The 19,635-nt window shown below is 36.6% G+C and overlaps 2 protein-coding genes across 3 annotated transcripts; one reads left to right on the top strand and one right to left on the bottom strand.

Moving 5' to 3' along the window:
• Nucleotides 1-1,462: 1,462 nt before the first annotated feature.
• On the bottom strand, nt 1,463-14,287 carry LOC116175758 (leucine-rich repeat flightless-interacting protein 2). Of its 2 annotated transcripts, XM_031494045.1 has the most exons (8): nt 14,151-14,287; nt 10,978-11,087; nt 5,735-5,962; nt 5,578-5,687; nt 5,218-5,528; nt 2,340-2,504; nt 2,106-2,290; nt 1,463-1,634 (listed from the first exon to the last, which is right to left on the bottom strand). In XM_031494045.1, the coding sequence occupies exons 2-8, from the start codon at nt 11,056-11,058 to the stop codon at nt 1,524-1,526; spliced, it is 1,191 nt and encodes a 396-aa protein (XP_031349905.1). In that variant the 5' UTR covers nt 11,059-11,087; nt 14,151-14,287; the 3' UTR covers nt 1,463-1,523. The 2 variants fall into 2 exon arrangements, with proteins under 2 accessions (XP_031349905.1, XP_031349904.1); XM_031494044.1 differs by lacking the exons at nt 10,978-11,087; nt 14,151-14,287 and adding an exon at nt 6,016-7,028.
• An 88-nt stretch (nt 14,288-14,375) lies between these two features.
• LOC116175757 (acylamino-acid-releasing enzyme-like) lies at nt 14,376-18,498 on the top strand. The gene is made up of 13 exons (XM_031494043.1): nt 14,376-14,506; nt 14,572-14,603; nt 14,654-14,862; nt 14,907-15,070; nt 15,664-15,803; nt 15,850-16,117; nt 16,166-16,305; nt 16,945-17,119; nt 17,166-17,417; nt 17,468-17,605; nt 17,655-17,955; nt 18,003-18,212; nt 18,301-18,498. The coding sequence occupies exons 2-13, from the start codon at nt 14,592-14,594 to the stop codon at nt 18,410-18,412; spliced, it is 2,121 nt and encodes a 706-aa protein (XP_031349903.1). The 5' UTR covers nt 14,376-14,506; nt 14,572-14,591; the 3' UTR covers nt 18,413-18,498.
• The last annotated feature ends 1,137 nt before the right edge of the window (nt 18,499-19,635 follow it).

The raw sequence follows: 19,635 nt of genomic DNA, 5'->3' as shown, positions 1-19,635 counted from the left end.
AGGACCACGAACCATAACACCGCAAGTCTGTGGGGTAGGGAAAGGAAGGCTTGATGGTCTTTGATAAAAAATTGTCATATGGGTGCCTTTAGGGCTGAATGTTTTTAAACATACAGCTTGCTCAAAATAGTAAATTCAATATATAAAATGCATGAAGAGCTTTATGGTTTTATAAAGATTTTTTCTACATTTATTAATATAAAATATTTAAATCCCATCGTAGTGACCTCTAGTATTTTTTCAATTAGTCTAAGAGACCACTTTTATGTGAGCGCTGTTCGTCATTGATTGAATTTCAGCTTCTACATCCTTAACCAGAATCGGCAATAAAAAAGCTGGTATATGGGGATTGCCATGACAATAAGTTAATAAACAAATGACATACACTATTTGCCGTTATCACAAGCACAATTTCTACTTTCGTCTCTAAAAAGAATGCAGAAAATGTGATTTTTCCTCTCTAGTGAGGAAAGTAAAAAACAATTTCCACATTAATCTTAATAATGACGATTAAAATTGAAACATATCTATCCGTATCAAAAAAAAACTTCATTATTGCATAAGTACAATAATTTTCAATTTTGATTGTATGTAGTTTCACACAAAATTACGTGTAAAACTTGAGAAGACCTCTCCATTTTCTTCTCTAGTTGTACAAATAAATATTTTCTAATACAAGAACTAAAATATTCACTTTTCCACATCAGAAATCAATGTAATTCCATACAAAACATATATTAATATAACCAAAGAGTTAATACAAGTCTTGTCTTGTTATGTACAACCTTTTAACGTTAATTCTCTTTCTTTACGTTCATTTTTAACCGTATGGGAGTTCTACACCAACAGATCAATTTAATACATTCAACTTAAAGGAGTTTGCAAAATGATTTAGGCACAAAACGATGCATAAATTACTTTTATTTTGTATTCAAAGTACCTATACCAAGCCATTATTGAAGTATACAAAAAAATCACAAACTTATTTACAGTCCTTTGCATAATTTTTATTTGAATAAATCACACAACGCGTTAATGTGATTTATGGTATATTTCTATAAAATTTGTTTATTGCTTTGCGTCTGTATAAAAGGTTAGTTTTGAAAACATCGAAATCAATAAACAAATATAATGGAATTCACAACCAAGTAATGGCTTACAATTATTTCTTTTCTATAACAGATATATACAATACAAAACATTAATAAGATATTACAATTGGAAAAATTACAAAAGTCTCCTACGAATGAAGGTTCAAATTCTTAACCTGAGATAATCTATACGAGTATTTACATTTTAAAACAATGTTAACAATAAATAATAAACAGTTTAAAAATGATATTTATAACAGAGGACAGTTTTGATTGATAAAAAAAACGTTTATTTATTTTACGGTTGGGATGGCGGTTAGTTCTCAGCAGCAAGCAAAAATTATTTTGATATTACATAATGAACATAGTTCTCCTCGTCCTTTTTGCCTTGTACATTTGAGCGGTATTTAAATCTATTTCATCATTTCAATATCAGAGTTCTTTAAGTAGAGTCGATTTGGCATTTTTTAATTTATCTAAGCGTTTCAGCAAGTGGGTGTTTGCCGTTTCCAATTCTTCGGCTCGATTTTGCGCTTCTCGTGCCTGCAAAAATTTTTAAAGTTATCTTTCGCATTTAAAAATATTAACTGATTCATGCAAAACGTGTACCTACTTTTGGAATTGGGACCAACACATATTTTTCTATACTACACCATTTTAATTGGGTCTTAAAATCAACTATAAAGGTGCTGTAAAGAAATACAGAAGACCACCCTGTATGGTATGGATTTTAGCACAGTGGGGAAATGTGTTTAGTAGATAATATAACTATTAATTAATTGTTAGTAACATTATTTAAAACACTTCAGAGCAAAGTCATGCAACTACCGTTACTAAGCGTCAATAGATTCATCGCTGTATTCATCTGAAGATTGGTTTATAGATTCCTGAAAGTACATATACCTTAATAGGCATGCTGCTAGGCATAGAAAAACTCATAATGAAAGCATCCCTTAATATATGAACCTTTAATTACAATCAATACGACAGATTTACAAAAATTTAATAGTTCACCTCTCTTTGCAACTTTCTCTTCTCCTGTTTTAACGCCTCCTCCGATTTCTCGTAGATCTCCGACGCCGATTTATACCTTATCACTTGACTTTCTAGTCTAGCCACGGTAGCCTGCAAAGTGGCGACGTCCTGCTCCGCTTTCTGCGCCCTGAACTTGTAATCGGCCAGCTGTCTTCCAACATCTCCTAATTCGACTACATTAATTACCCGACACAAAAGTTAACAGTTACTTACTTTGACTGTCATCCGGATCGTATTCTGAATCGGAGATCGGGCCGTTTAGTGTTACTCCGCTCGTCTTCCGTCTTCTATTTCGCTCTTCCTCTAGCTCTAACCTTAAGTGACTGATTTGATCTTGTAGATCCTTTTTCTCTAACGCAAACCTCGCTAATCGAACATCTAAGTTAAAATAAATCTTTATTAGTGAATACTGCACTGCTCGGTGAATGTGTGAATCAATCAGAGACAAAGTAAGGATTACGCTAAACTCCTACATTTAGTATGGGCATGATGCTGATATTTTAGTCACATTGTGGGTGGTAGCGACTAGACCTAGTGAAAACTGAACGAGCAAAATCTTTGAAGTTCAAAACAAGTTTTTAGGAGACCTCTCTGGAAAAAATTAGACTTTTTGATAGAAGCTTTTGGCACAAAACTTAAAAACATACCAATCCCCCAAGGGTCCCAAAGGATAAGAAGGAAGTTAGTGTCATACCAGAAAATTGTAAATTTCCAAAAACTTTGTAATGGAACTGTAAATTTAACTTCTTTGTCTTTGATGAGCACTTTTGGAATGTACAATGTTTTGTTACCTTATGGTTAAGACATTCATACCTTAGATAAATATGTATAGTATTGTATTGCTCTCCAGGTGGGGAGTACCGATGATTGTATTTAAATTTTACCGCTCTTTTAATGTGAACTACATTATCGACGAAGCATCAAAAAGCTTGTCGTGCGCAAAAACGCGGCGTCATTTTTCTCATATACATTTTGATAGTTTATGAATTTCTGCCAACCGTAAAGTGTAAATACGGTAGACATATTTTTAATTATAACCCAATAAATGGATTTTATTTAACGATTACTGCTCTGTTTTAAAGTTAAGTAATCAGTGTTTCCATATAAAAGGGTCGATATGCTTATTTAATTCGCGCAAGGTCAGTATAAACCTGTAAAGAAGGACCTATTTAAAAGTGATACTTAATGTATGGGGCGATAGGGGTCAATATCCTCGACAGTAAAACAGTCAAATCCTGCAGGTTGAATTTCCCGCTCAAAGTTGACATCACACCAATAGACACTGTGCAGGGTGGCCAACTAAGAATGCGAGGTCTGAGAATCTATCCATCGTAGAGGCTTGCGGTAAAAAAATTTATTACTAAAACGGCCACGAGCAAAACCTGGAAAATATTTTTAAGTTTCTGAAATGGCCGCTAGGGGGCGTAACTGCAATCTGGAATCTAAAGTCACTAAATATAGAAAGTACCGCAATCCATTGGGCTCGTGTGTTAGAAAGAGAACGCATGATTTTTGCCCAAAAATGGCGGAAGTTACCAGATTCTAGTAACTTTAATGTTAGGGATTGTTCCACCTGTTTGGAGATATATGTATATATTTTTATAAAACATAACAGTACTATGAAGTTAGGTTATAAAAAATTACAGCTATTCAGATTTTATTTGTCAATTTTTTTAAGTTGGCAGCAAATTTGCCCAAAAATGGCGGATGATTGCGGTACTTTCTATATCTAGTGACTTTACTGGAATCTAAAAAAGTGATGTTTCTATGAATTCCGCTATATTAACCTAACAAAAAAATGTCCGGTCTTTGAAGTTGACGATAATCTGAACAATTTTTGTTTGACAATTTTTCCTGTATCTCTAAAAATGAAGTGGTGGGGGGTATTCAAAGGTTTCCATAAAGAATACCCTGTATCTTCGAAACGGCTGATTCGATTTAAACAAACTCGGGTTAGTTCAAAAGAGCTATTCTTCAGCTACAACTATTATACTATTTGAAGTTTTGTTTGTTTCACATATCACCGCTGGAGGGCTTTTTTCGACATTCCAACAGAAATGGTTCATTTTCTCAAAAAAATTAAATGCATTGGTTAGATTTTTTTTTCATGAAAAAGTTGCTAAATGATGCCTAAACAAGTTCGCGAAAACAGCATCTCGATATCTTGAGATTTATATCGTGATGGCCAGCATTTCAAGCATTTACGGCGACATTAAAAGCTTCCTTTTTTAAATCGATCCACCTTAGGGCAACAAAGTATATAAGAAAAATCATTTCGGAAAAATTAGCTTAAAAAAATATAATTTTGAGGGTATACACTTTTCTTTGGCCTAAATTTTAGGTTAGGAACAAGATATCGAGATGCGGTTTTCGCGAGCTTGTTTATGCATCATTTAGCTACTTTTTCATGGAAAAAAAATCAAACCAACCCATATAATTTTTTTGAGAAAATTAACCATTTCTGTCGCAATGTCGAAAAAAGCCCTCAAGCGACGATATGTGAAACTAACAAAACTTCAAATATTATAATATTTGTAGCTGAAGAATAACTCTTTTCAATTAACTGGAGTTTGTTAAAATCGGCTCAGTCGTTTCGAAGATACAGGGTGTTCTTTGCGGAAACCTTCGAATACCCCCCCCCAACTTCATTTTTAGAGATACAGGAAAAATTGTCAAACAAAAAAGGTTCAGATTTTCGTCAACATCAAAGACCGGACATTTTTTTGTTAGGTTAATATGGCGGAATTCACAGAAAAATCACTTTAGATTCCAGATTGCAGTTACGCCCCCTAGCGGCCATTGCAGAAACTCCAAAATTTTTTCCAGGTTTTTCTCGTGGCCGTTTTAGTAATAAATTTTTTTACCGCAAGCCTCTACGATGGGTAGGTTCCCAGATACAGTACCTCGCATTCTTATTTGGCCACCCTGTACAATGAACTTGAAACCTGAATACCCTATTACCAACATAATGAATGAAAATTTGGGCATAGAATCCATCAGATTAGACATTGTATTGAGCAAAAAATGCCCACCCACCAACCAGCAGATTTTATTTTTGGCAAACAATAATTATTAAAAACAACATACTAACCTAAGCTACCTTCTCCCGCATTCTCTAATAATTGTGCATTTTCCGCAGTAACCAAGGTTTTTCTCGGCGTACTACAGATTCCATTAACAGTAACATCTTCCCTACTATCATCGTCATAGGAAGGAACATCTTCTACCACTATCACTAAGCCTTTTTCTGCGATTAAACGATCACGTTCCTCCAACTCTGCACAGGTCACAGCCAAATCATCCTTAAGTCGGGCCTCTAACCTTTTCAATTGATCGTGCTCCCTACATTTATCCCTGTGCTCTCGTCGAAGTTGCGAAAACTCCTCCTCTAATTCCTCTAACCTGAACACGGTCATAAACACGAGTTTCTACACCGTAATACTCATCTTACCTATCTTTGAGAAGTTCTAACTGATATGTCTGTGACGCCTTATCGTTGTCCAGTTGAGCATTGGCGATCATGGCCTTACGAAACTTCTCCTCCATCTCCTTAAGTTCGTGCTGAAAGCGCGCAATAAACGTAAGCTCGCATAAACCGCATACAATACCCGTATTTCTCTAATGCTGCCCCCATCCTCGAGCGAGTCCTCCGAACTTCGCCTGCTGGAAAGGAAACGACTCCCGCTCGTTCTGGTAGTTCGATGTGTCGCCTCTATCATGTCGTACTGTCGGTCGGCATTTTCCTCCTGCTCCTTTTGCTGTCGCTCCAATTCTCGCATACGAATGTCTCTCGCTTCCGCACGAGCCTGCCGTCTTGCCAAAAGTCGTGCTTCCGCCTACAATTAAAAGAGAGTAATTATACCTGGGTCGGTTACAACACAAAACGTACATCGTCATTGCAATGGTTCAGAAACTGATTAATAATGTTATTGGATGCATCCTGATTAAGGATTAATGGCTCATTTCCTTCTGTCTTTGTCTGCCCAGGTTCTGAAATGACTTTGTTTTCATTCAAGTCTGTGTGGTCCTCGTCGTCGTCAGAGTTTAAGTTATTTAAAATATCCGCCAGAGAGTCCACACTTTCGGACGAAATGGAATGTTTCAAGTCTGTGTCACTCATCTTATCACAAACCACACCTCAAATTAACGTTTCATTAGTTACACAAATTATTAACGTTGTTCCAGAGGTAATTGGCACAATTTTCAACACGTAGGTAGTCCTAGCAACGATAAGCGATAACCCGACTTTTCCAAGCGCACCCTGTAGAATTTATCAAAATGATAAGCGAACGTAGGTAAATAAGTCGGCGTCATTGAAATAGGATCGTTACCTATGCGTTAATTGCTACGGCAGCATTTTAAACAAAATCAGCGGCCGCACGCTTTGAAAGGATAGAAATTACATGCAGAAGGTATGTCGCTCAAACAATCGGCCGCGAAAACTGATATCGTTGTGAAACTAAATATCTTTATCCTTGGAGTGAAAGATTAGAGAATATACAGAGGTGTGATTAAACCAATAGTTATGCCAAACGCACGTATCCAAGCGGTGGCAAATTTGGTTGTGGTGGTGTTTACCAAATTTTGGATTATGCTTTCCACGCCAAAACTTCCGAATGGTCGAAAATTGCATTGTCCAGTGAAACCAAACCATCAGTCATCAGTGAATCATTACGAAACATGATCCCCTTACATATTGTAACTGATAACAACTAATTACGGAAGTCATATCGCCCAAGATAAGAATTTCCTTGCCAGGGAATGAGATTGTTGGTAGTAAAAAAACTTCCATTAAGAACCATATCCAAAATGTTCACTTTATCTTCCACTCAAAATTATTTTAGCATTTGAAGATCTGGTCTTGTTACCCAAGGGAACTGGCACTTTTACTACTTCATCTTACCAAATAGTCGTGCGAAACGCTTTCTTTAATCTGATCATGTGGGAAAAAGATTTGGACTGTTCTCGGCTTCGGTAAAGATCGGCGGGTTTAGAAGATAACATAATTTGTAATGCAAATAGTATAGTGACCCAATTAAATTCCATTGCTAATTTCCGGCATTCAATTTGTAACTTAATTGACGACGCAATATTTTTATTCTATAATAAACTTGGAACTACCATAGCAATTAAAAATATACATAATCACAACATAGATTACAACGAAAAGGAATGTATCTACGTCCTTGTCTATCTGTCTGCTTGGTCATGGTCATGGTGGCAGTAAAAAACGCAACCTCGCAGAAAGTTCGACTTTTCCGCAATTATTCAAAGCACTTTCACCGCTATTTTGTTGATGTATTATGAACAATTAAATAAGCTATCAAATGTAGACAAGTTTTTTAAGATATGTGACCAACTCTTGCACTTTGTGATTTTTTTCTGCAGTTATCTGATTTTTGGATAAGTGATGAACAAAAGCATAAAACCATTTTGCAAAATTTCTATGGCAACGATCACTTATTTACTGATATTTCACATTGGTTGCTCCATACAGTGGCGTAACTAGGTAGGTGCCAAAGGTGCCGCGGCACCGCGCTCTGAATGGGAGAGGGCGCGCCGGAGGCGCTGAAGCACCGAGGGCATTAAGTCGGGATGGGCAGTACGTGGTGTACCGTATAGGCCAGTCATAAAAGACAAGAACGGCAGTTAAATTCTAATACTTTGCTAAAATCGACTACAGGGTGCACTGAAATATAATTAAAACTAAATTTGCGCTCCATTAGGATGAACCAAACATTGTTAAAAAGTAAAAAAATTATCAAAGTCTTTGTGTGAGATGTAAGGGATTTCAGCGCATTTTGTGGGGCAGATCAGTACTTTTATTAACCACAATCAATAAGATTTTGTCGGGGGCCCCATATTCCCTTTGTCGGTACCCACCTCCGACATCCCGTTCGCCCGGAATTCGCGTTTGAAGTTTTGACTCCACCGTTAGTAAGATCTTGTCGAGAGCTACCACACTCCCTTTGTCGGTACCCGCTTCCGACGCCCCCACAGACGGCGGATGTATACACAGTTTGAATCAAAACACTTGTACCACGCTATCTTAAGTGCCTCAATATGAATGGCGACTGTGTTGAAAAATAGCCTAAGAGTGTAGCTTCCAAATGTATACAGGGTGGTGACTTGCGTCGCGCATCATAGGGATTTCAATGTAAAATTCATAACATGCCATTATTGGCTCCCCAAATTATTTTAGAGCAAAAATGTATTAAGGTTTTTTATAGACAAAAATTTTTTACGACAATCAACCGTGTTAGTTTCCAATTTTTTACATAATGAAGACAAAAAATTGGAAACATAAAACCTGCATCTTTTTCAATAATCTGTGATGCCATGGAATTTTATAATACAAAACTACGCCAATATCCGTCATGCCATGGAATGTCTGCTATAAAACAAATCAAATTCTATCAAAAAGTATTATATTTAGAACAGCGAATTCAACATAAAGAAAGACCAAATTACTAAAAACGGTTTGCTAATACAACAATTGACAGTAAATGTTCGAATAAGTCACCATTAACTGCAACACAGTAACCAAGTCGATCATAAAATCCAGCTGCTAATTGACAACTTGACATCTTTTTGTTTTAGAAAATTCCATGGCATCGCAGATTATCATTTTCTCAACTTTCTGTCTTTACTATGTAAAAAATTGAAAACTAATACGGTTTATTGACGTAAAAAATTTTTTTCTACAAAAAACCTTCATACATTTTTGCTCTAAAATAATTTGGGGAGCCAATAATCGCATGTTATGAATTTTACATTGAAATCCCTATGATGCGTGACGCAAGTCACCACCCTGTATAATAAAGGTTGTTTAATACACTTTCTTAATTTTTTATTTCAAAACGTCTGTTACTTTCTGGATGGCCCTTGTAGTACAAAGTTACAGCGGTAGGAAAAGGCTGCAGATTTAAAATAATAATAATAATAATACTTTATTTGTGATCTATACAATAGTCTGTATTAGTGTAACCAGCATTTGCACGCAATCATTTCTACGACTTGTGCCCCATGCCATAGTTAAATTTGATTTTGACGCCAGAATTGGAAACACAATAAATAAATGTATTTCTATTCTTCATTCAGTGAAAGATTTCGTTATTCAAAGCATCTTTCTAAAATTTAAGTATGCAAAATTTGTGTGTAAATTCAAAAGGGTGCAGTGCTGTTAAAATTTCGTGTAAAGTTTCTCTCAAAAATGTACCGTGTTTTATTAATTAGAGCGCAATGGTAACTGATTAGGCTGGTAGGGCGCCAAAACCTGATCCGGCACCGCTTCGAAAAATACCTACTTACGCCACTGGCTCCATATTGCTCATAGGTCACACATCTAATGTAACAAGGGACCCGTTTCCTACCTTGAATTTTGTACGAGCAAAACACTTAACGAAAACGTCAAAATTTAATCGGCTATTTTTTTGTACTTGGGATATTACTGTTGATTAAAAATTAGAAATGTAAGCCACCTTTGATTATTAGGGTACGTGTTTACCATTCTAATATTTTTAATCCATGATTAACTTTAATCATCCGGGCCATTCGAGTTGCGATTATTTTAAACATCATTATGATTAACACTTAGATAATGAATAAAACATTTGTGCAAAAATTCCAGAGTTAACCTCGAGAAATTTGGTCTTTTGCACACATTACACGTGCAACCTAGTATACATATTAGCAAACCAAATTGTGCCAACGCCAATATTTCTTGAGGCTCCTTCCTAAGTCATTGCCGACTGTTTGAAGGAAACATTTTCCTAAAGTGTCGGGTTGGTCCCCATAATTTCAAGATTGATTTTGAATGAGTGCTTTCTTTGAAACCGAGTTTGAAACGTTTTGAGGGCTTTCTTGAACGCAAAGTTGTAAACTTTTATGAGATTGTGACTAACAGACTCGCTAACAGATTACCAGAAACACGGAAGCTCAAGCTATTTGCGTTGCATTCCCCTTACGCAATATTAATTTTATCCACGATGCAAAAGGCACAGAGAAGCATCTATTTTCGACCTTGGATTACCGATAAAGCAAAAAAATAATCGGTTTATTCAACGGAATACAAGATGCGCCCGCATGATTATTTAAGGAACTTCCGGTAATACTATTTTATGTGTGTTAGCATCCGGTGCGGCACATTTTTTTTCCTCGATGCTATTAGATATATTACTTACACTTTTCCTCAAATTTGGCACGCCGGACACCAGCAAAACATGCGCCGAATTTTCGTCGACGGCCAGGCAATCCGACAGCGACGGAATTTTTTTGAAATGAATTAGCAAATCGGTATGAACGATTAGTTGTTTAGTTCCCACCACCATTTTTAATTTAGTCCAGCACATTAGCATTACCGCATTTATTAAGTTACGGACGGACATCAAGGTTTCCGGCGAAAGCAAACGTTTCTAAGATAGAACTGATGCGCCCAAAGGGAAACTTGCAGTCTGAGAGTTCGTTCGCCTGAAAGTTCACAGACGTCGATAACGGCGGAGCGCCCATTCGTGAGCGCCTCCACTTTCATTTCACGACGTCGCCGTCGACGTTTAAAATTAAAGCGTCGTCGGTCACAATCAACCGGCCCGGCTCTCTACAAGAATTTATTTCTATGGGATTGCTCCAGCCAGACTTTAAAGATCCTTCGAGAAACAACAACCCTAGACTAATAGCGCGTCGCCGGCTTAAAATAACGTTAAACCAGGGGCTCTCCCAAATCAAGTTCAATTAAAATTGCTAACGTGGCAAATTATTAACTAATAAGTCAGCGAAAGGTACAAATTTAGAACATTTGTCATTTTATTTCATTCTTGGCACACCCCGCCCTCTCAACAAATTGCATACTTACTTCTTTGGCAATTAGGTCAAGAGCCTGGTCTTCGGCAGATGACTTGGCCGCAACCCTTCTTCGGCCGCCACCACCATCCATGACAACCAATGGGAGACACCGACACACACCTGGACAAGATACATTCAACAATTAAAAAATGTGAAACACAAAAGCTAATAGATTGAAAGTGTTCATCAAGATAGGCGTTTTCATCGGTCACTCGCGCGAGTGCAACGGATTTACCGCTAATTTAAATTGCGATTGCTTCAAATTCAACATCAAAAGTCGCTTTGGGCTCATATTGTTCACTCCCCAAATGATGTGTCTTCGGCTACTGTTTACTAAATGTTGGGAATCTCGCACGAATCTTTTAAATCAGATGATCGATAAAAGATGGATGGATCTGTCAATAGCCTTCGAGTTGGATGGATTTATTTCTCGTTTGTTTTCTATTGCCTTTGTACTACTAGATAATTATTGTCTTGTTACACATTACGCACTTGAACCTTGTCCCACTTTTAAGCGTGAAGTGTATCATTTCAGTTAACGGTTAGCTTAAAATTATGTACCGAGGCTATTTTTAAAACAAGTACCATTCACCTTTAACAAAAAAAAATGAAACGTTTAATTATCTACAAAAAGTAATCCGCCAAGCGTTAAATGAAGGCTAATGTGCAGCAATTACGCTCTTCATTAACTTTTAATTTTATAGCGATGCTCGCAGTTAACCAAAACGTAGTTGGTGGCTTCAAAATCACTTTCTAGCTTTTACGGCGGCCACTTAATCAATACAGGGTGTGCTGTCTCACGATATGGCGTCCCATTTATGTCATTTAAAACGGCGCCGCGTCTGCGAATATGTTTAGTCATGTAATCTGCTCGATCACACCTAATTCCTTTGTTTCCAATATTTTTTTTTACAGAGTCGCATTCTGCGAATAAGAGATTTTCGCCGAAGTTCAGATTTCTACCATTTCGGACACCCTTCACGGAATCTTGGGAGTATAGAGATACAGGTAGAGTAAAAAGATCTTCAGATACCTCTTAGATCAAAGAAGCAGTACCTAATTAATAAACTTTTTCAGGATTTTGAAGATCAGAGAAGTGAAAAAGATAGGCTTTGTTGTTGCCGGTATTATGACTTACCAAGGATTCAAGCCTCGATTCAAGCTCTACATAAAATTTTCAGAAGGTCTTCAAGGAACCTTCTGATATTTTGTGGAGAATCTTCTTCACAATCAATATGTTCTCGAAAAACCCTCTAATTCCCTCTCAAGACTGTGAATAAAGACCTTCTGGAATCTCTCTGAAGAAAGAATTTATTTTGCGGAGGAGTTCCAAGGGATTTCCAATAAGATCTTCAAAAATTATGGAGCGTTATCGGGGTTTCAACCTCTTTAACAGAGCAGGAGAAAAAATTGTTAGATTGATAAAATTTGGCCAGTGCTTCTAGAACCATTGTGGAGCTCATTCGGGATTTTTATATAGGTACGGAGTACTTTTTTGATCATATGCCACTTGTGGAAAAATAAAAGGAGACAAAGGCAGGAAAAGGTCGGTCCTACCATCTCACCCGACATTACGATGGATCTCGGGGGTTGACCTCTTAATCCCCATAAATCTAATCACATAGCTACACTTGGCACCTTCCATGGTTAACAAGGAATATGGCGTTGTTGTCAGATTTAAGTTATGTCGCTTCGCCGCGACGGTAGCTCGTTGCGAGACCTTAATTTACGGACAACCCTCGTATTTAGTATTTGAATTGGAATCGTTTTTTAAGAATTTTGTCACGTGTTTTTACCCAAAGTCTTTACTTTCCTTTTTTCCTTTCCTTTTTTGATAGTACTAAGCATTACGGAGACACTCTGAAAAGTATCAAAATTGGGACCCACTATACATCAAATATTTATGTTTCCTTGTTAGAATTTGTTTACAAGAAACACCAGCCAGGCCTTAAGTATCTGTTTCAAAAATTACATATTTTTTAAGAAAACTCATTTTTACATAAAACAACTTTACAGACGTCTCTGACATTATTAATTGTACAACAAACTTATGAACACTCGGTATAAAACAAACTTTATTGAACGCTACAACATAAAATTGTAAGTAATAAACAAGTTTATTAATTATATACCTACATAATATGTAACTATTTTCTCAAGATACATGAAATTCGTAACTTTGGTACCAGTTAGCTTCTTTGTGGTTAACCACAACACAACTGAAAACTATCTCAGGGCCATGTGAGATCATGCAAAAAGACTTCCATGAGCGTGCGAAGTTGCTCAGTCATAATCAAAACAATATGTGTTCTTCAAGCCTTAGCAGCCCCTAAATTTGTAAGCCAGCGAGGTCAATGGAGGTTTCCCTACATGCCATTTATGCGACAGATCAATTTAAATTGCGGCCACCCTGTAGATGACTGCAATCAACATGCACATTGTGTAGACCCTTACAGTTTTACGACCGCGAAATATTACCGAGAATGAATAACGTATGCTAATTCTCGGAAATTTAAATCATAAACCCCTTACGTAATCGTCCCCCAATGCGAACCCCCACCTTATAACTCTTGCAGTTAATTCTTCGTCTGCCTTATTGGATTACATTTTGTAATCTGATCCTCAAAAACAACGAAAGCTCCCAGATGTTCAATTAAATCACAACGGCCTGATTTGTCCTCTTTTTTTGTCTTCCATCTGAGTCACGTCTCTAAATATGGAGAAGCCCTAACTGAAGATGAAATGACCATAAATAATTAGTTACTCTTTAAGGAATCATTTTATAGGTTGGTGCCGTAAAAATTCTTGTTTTTACAATTGCAAATATTATGAGTCAACATTGATTGTATGACGTAATTATCGGTTTAAAACATCCTTTCATTCTTCCTCGTGGAAACATTAGAATTATTCCACTAATTTACGATAAAAATAGCCGCTTCTATTTTGAAATTAGATCTAGAGCAGTTATCTAAGTGAAAAACTGAACAATTATGAAAGTGGAGACGCTGGGGCGGTTTTGAAATATTGTAATTGGGGACGGGGTAATCGCCACGAGTACTTAAAAAATCGCTGGATTGTAAGAAAGTTACAAGAATTGATTTTGGTCAGCAGGTGTTCGTGGGTGTGCTCCGAGTGCGGGTTATTGGCGACACGCCAGGTTATACCTACCACCTTAACACTTACTTAAAATTATTGTAATTCATCCAATATCCCGTTGCATCATATTAGTCTATAACAATCCCGATTGAACTCTTTTAATTAAATTTGTCTCGAAAGACGTAAGTCCGGGGGGTGTAACAATTTATTTAAAAACACAAATCGTCATTATATCAACACAAAACAAACACTTCACTTATCAGTTTATTTTCCTAGATATTGCGGACGTTATCTTATCACAGAATGATTACGCGAAGTGTCAATTTTTTGCGAAATTTTACACATGTGTAATTTTAGTGAAGAGATTCCTTCGGTTCGCGAACAATACTGACAGTTTCAAAATTCACCAGAAAAACCCTAAAACAACATTAGCCAACCTCACGGTAAAAACATAACCACCGTCCGCCTTTTTTCTAACCTAATTTTTTTCAAACTTTTTTATATATAGAAAAAGACCCGTTCCGTAAAATGAGCAACCTGGTAAATCCCTTCCGCGCGATTTCCAGTTTTAATTCGCCGCATTTTTTCAGGCGCAAAAAATAACGCAAAGGTATCGAGAACTTGCCTGTGTACCTTTTCTATCAGATGCTAGGATCGGGAAAAACGGGGCCACTTTGAGCGCCGTGTGGTCGGAACGAAATTTAGAACGGGGGAAATTCGTGAAGTTTTCGAAAACTTACCTTCTGAACTCGGAACTACGTAAATACTTGGACTTTTCGCCTTGCGATGTTACCAGCGAGTATGTATCGTCATGGTGACTTCGGCTGATTGTTGTTGTTGCAGGAAGTTGGTGAGCATTTCGCCCTCCGAAACGTATAGGGCAATTGTTCGTGCTAGCGATGAGAAGGATGGGGCCAAGCAATTTTTTGAAATTTGGTCAGACGAACGTCTTTTGCATACAACGGATGTGTCCGAGTTGGAATTGCATGATGAGATTTACACTGAGGGTATGGTGTCATGATTTGTGTGATGACTGTTTTGCTATTTTTTCCAAAAATGATATGGGCAAATCAGGGTCAGACTGGACAGGCAGGATTCCTCTTACTAAGATCTCTATATACTTTTAAAAGCTTAGATCTTAAAGGCTCTAAAGCAATCGGACAGGTTCATTCAAGCAATTACGTGATGCTAATTACATGAATTGTGAAAATTGACACTTAGCAATCTAGATACGGGTATGTTTCAAAATGTCATTATTAAGATTGAGGAGCAATTGTTTTACTTTCCTCACTAGAGAGGAAAATCCACATTTTCTTCATCCTTTTTAAAGACGAAAGTAGTTGTTTCTAAAGTTGTTTCAGAAAAAAATATTTTGTTACCTTATCTGCGATCTTTCGATATACTATTAATTGAAAATTCTTAAGAGTTTTTCTTAGTCTTTTATTTTACCACTAAAGTTATCTAATCTTTATCCATTGAAACACATGGGAGGTACCCACCAGATAAGTCTTAGTCTGATTTGCAGGATTTTGGAAATGATAATAAATTTTTGCCTTTACAACACAAAATTCATTACTATAGCAAGACATTATATTTCCAGCAACATTAGGAGCTTTGGAATGGTCGCCTGATGAAACAAAGTTGATTTATATCGCCGAAAAAAAGGAGCCGAAAAGTGAACCATTTTACAAGAAGAAAACCACGAATTCAGATCCCTCCAAGGACGCAAACGTTACCAAAGTATGTCACATTTAATTTTACCGCAAGTTAGAACCCTCCGTTTTAGGGAGAACAATATTTGTATCGGCAAAGTTGGGGAGAACAGTACACAACACGGAAAGAGTCGGTAATCGTGCAATACGATAGAGCATGCGACAGCTTCTCAATTTTGGACGGCATTCCCGATGACATTTTCCCAATTCAAGTTTCTTGGTCTCCCGATGGAACCTGTATTACTGGCGTGGGTTTACGTACAAACCCTCGAAAGCTTGGATTAATTTATTGCAATAATCGGCCCGCCGCTGTTTTTACTTTAAATTTTGATAAGCAATATGGTGTGTGTTTTCGTGTGCCGCACGCATTGTAAGCCGTTCACTTTGCAGAGGAATTATCTATGAAATCTAGAGCTGTTAGGAATCCATTATTTACACCTGATGGGAAAACGATAGTTTGGTTTGAGCAGGACGAGATCGCTCATAGCAGTTGCCTGGCATTGGTCAAGAAGTCAGTTTTAGATAAGAGTGTAAGTAGTCTCTAGCTATGAGAAAAATTACGAGATCTTGGAAGTTGTCAGAACTGAAAAACATGCACCTTATGTAGATGAATATGTGTCAGAGCATTAGGAATTTTCTCAAATGTGAAACCATTGCATGTTTAGAGTAGGTTTAGTTTTCAGTAGCTTGCAGTAAAAAATCAAATTTATACCTTATATTATTATTATTATTATTGATCTAGGACCTGGTGCAGCCTATAGTTACCTAATCTCAGGATTGTTGTAACTTCCCTGACTCGTTGCTAGAGTAACTCTCATTGAATTTCATCCAACCTGCTGGTCTTTTATTTTTTACTTGAAAACATTGAAGAACCTCACAACTACTTTGGAGTTCTCTTCCCCTACTTGGTTAGGGGTTACTCCCCTTGTCTCTTCTCACTGACTTATGACTTGGCCCCTTGTATGTTATGCTTAAGTTGTCTGCAGTATCAAAATGTCCTGGAATTCACCATAAAGTAACATGGTGTTTAATTGCTAGCTTCCTCATGTTTCACATGCACTCCCACATTAGTTCACAATCACAAGTCACCAGTGAGGCACATAGACCGACTTATGTGTTTCATTCTGTATATAAGGACTACTGTTGCTTAATTGGTTTCGCATTTCCAGGCGAGCATACAGACAGTTGTACCGATTGTCAACAAGGAAATGAAAATAAATGGAGATCGTTTATTTTACGGATTATACAACGTAATGATCCCAAAACGATGCTGGGCATCTGGAAATCGATTGATTTTATCGACACAACAAAAAAATACAATCAACACGTATTGTATTAATATTGGTAGGAAGTCGGATCAAAGTAACACAATTTTAACATTTTTTTTTAGACTCAGGAGCCATTACCGAATTGCCCTACTCTGATGGCAGTCGAATTGTGTTAGATGTCTTTAATGATACTGTCGTTTTTAATCACCGTAACTTCTTCGTGTCTGATAAGCTGGCAATTGCTACACTTCCCAAGTTGGGTAGTGAATGCACACTTGAAAGTACTGATGTAACGGACGGTTTGCGAATGGACTACATGGAGAATTTTACATATAATTACTTGGATTTGGCACACAACACTGAAGAAGTAGCCAGTATGTTTGTTATTTCATTATGAATGCATTAGTATTTTTTTAAACATCAGATTCCTTTACTGCTATTTACATTGGTCCTAAATCGGGGAAGGATGGAGAGTACCCTCTGATCGCGTGGCCACATGGCGGACCGCATTCGGCATATAGTAATTGCCTATTTTTGGAACTGTCCTTACTAAATTCCCTCGGTATACTTACTTGCATTTTTTTTCCTATTTAATTAATGGCACACTACAGGGTTTGCCGTACTGCTAATAAACTTCAGAGGTTCAATAGGAGCTGGTGAAGATTCCATCAAATTTCTACTGGGGAAAGTCGGAAAGGCAGACGTGCAAGACTGTGTTGAGGCAGTCAAAGCTGTTTTAACTCGTTATCCATGGTTAGATGCAAGTCGTGTGTCGCTAATGGGTGGCTCGCATGGTGGATTTTTAGTAACGCATCTAAGTGGCCAGTATCCCAGTATGTTTAGAGCTGTAGTTGCTCGAAATCCCGTAATAGATATAGCAGCAATGTCCATTACATCCGATATTCCCGATTGGTTAGATGCTACAGAAATAAAAATTCGTTTCCATATTGAAATTCTAGGGCTTACGTCGAGACGGGTCGTTTGTATACTCAAGTAGGCCAACCGAATGTTGAAGATCTATTGGAAATGCGAAAAGCATCTCCAATTCAGCATGCACATAGAGTGACCGCACCTACATTGCTGCAAATTGGCAAAAATGATAAACGTGTCGATCCGTCACAGGGTATTGAGTACTATCATAGATTAAAAGCAAATGGAAATATTGTTAGGTAGGTGATCATTTTTCAAAGGTGGTATTGAAACTTTGTGATGTTAGGCAGGATTCTTTTATAGTGTCTTTTGACGTTTTTTTTTCAGGATGAATTTATATGATGACAATCATCCAATAGCATCGATACACAATGAAGTTGACAATATTATTAACTCCATTTTATGGGTCATGGAACATACCGAGATGAAATACAATTGATCTACGGTCCACATTTATATTTTTCGATACATGACGTTTTATTATAAGCCATATCTACTGATTGATAAAGAATTCTTATAAAACCATTGTTTTATCTATCTATTCCTACAGTACTACTTGGCTTTTAATATGTTTTAGTGTCATATTTGCTAAATGGGAAGAAAATACAGCTTAATCATAATATAATAGTAATAATAATAATGTTTATTGACATCATCCATAGAGAAAATAAAATTAAAAATAACAAACAATGACATACAAAAATAAAATAAACATTTCTACAAAACAAACAAATAATCTGAATGCTAAAATTACGCCTTATTTACACATTGAAATTTAGTGTGTGCATATGTTACAGGGAAAGTGCGAAATCCAGTGATTATATGAAATTACTAGTGATTGTACACATTCACTGAACAAACTCGTGAAAGTAAGAAATCGGGTTCAAAAGAATATCGAATTATCACATTTCCTAGAGAATGTATAAAATCACTAGGTATTCTACACAATCACTATAACGTATCAGTAATTGTAATAGTTAATATAAAATTTATTGTGAAACAAGCATTATACATACAATTCAAAACAACGTATCGATCGAAGTACTAATGGATAAGTAATATACCCACTCTAAGGTAACAATGGATGGGTATAGAGAAGATGATGAAGAAGATGCTATTTGTGACAACAAGGCAATGAACCATGACATTTAGAATTGCACAGTTTTTCTTGTTTTTTTGCAGAAACATCGTTTGGAATTTGACATAAACTACGAAAAACACACACAAACAAAACAGTCTCAATCGCACGTTACAACAGCTTTTAGGTTATGTTTATGTGACGTTGTGCAATATACCAAATGGCATTTTATTTCCACTAGAGACAAACAGTAATTGTATAAAATCACTAGTGAAAGTAGGTTTATTGAATTGGATCCTACTTTGACTAGTCTTTTTAGTAAATGTGTACAATCACCAGGGAGAGTATACAACACCTGATTTCGCACTTTCCCTGTAACATATACAATACAACAAAACAAAACATAATCAACTTTCTTTAATTTGTAAAATAATTTATAAAGTTTAACCATAAATTGTTGCTACTTATTTTCAATAATCTTTATAACACTAACGATTCCTTCCTTCTTTTGTCTCCAGTTTGTCTAAAAGTAATGTGCATAGAAGAAGGGCAGCGAAAAAAGCATGGAAAGGCATGGGGTTATC

Source organism: Photinus pyralis, unplaced genomic scaffold (genome assembly GCF_008802855.1).
Source record: "Photinus pyralis isolate 1611_PpyrPB1 unplaced genomic scaffold, Ppyr1.3 Ppyr1.4_LG7, whole genome shotgun sequence".
NCBI lineage: Eukaryota > Metazoa > Arthropoda > Insecta > Coleoptera > Lampyridae > Photinus > Photinus pyralis.
The sequence above is the reverse complement of the archived record's forward strand: the minus strand, read 5'-3'. Positions and strand labels throughout refer to the sequence as shown.

Excerpts from the sequence above, each read along its gene's own strand:
- LOC116175758 (XM_031494044.1), bottom strand. The coding sequence starts at position 6,246 with ATGAGTGACACAGACTTGAAACATTCCATTTCGTCCGAAAGTGTGGAC. Across the intron at positions 5,529-5,577 it reads TTAGAACTTCTCAAAGATAG|GTTAGAGGAATTAGAGGAGG; the intron begins GTAAGATGAGTA and ends GACCGTGTTCAG. Across the intron at positions 2,291-2,339 it reads CGATCCGGATGACAGTCAAA|GAGATGTTGGAAGACAGCTG; the intron begins GTAAGTAACTGT and ends TAGTCGAATTAG.
- LOC116175757 (XM_031494043.1), top strand. Across the intron at positions 16,306-16,944 it reads AGTCAGTTTTAGATAAGAGT|GCGAGCATACAGACAGTTGT; the intron begins GTAAGTAGTCTC and ends TCGCATTTCCAG. Across the intron at positions 17,956-18,002 it reads ACATCCGATATTCCCGATTG|GGCTTACGTCGAGACGGGTC; the intron begins GTTAGATGCTAC and ends TTGAAATTCTAG.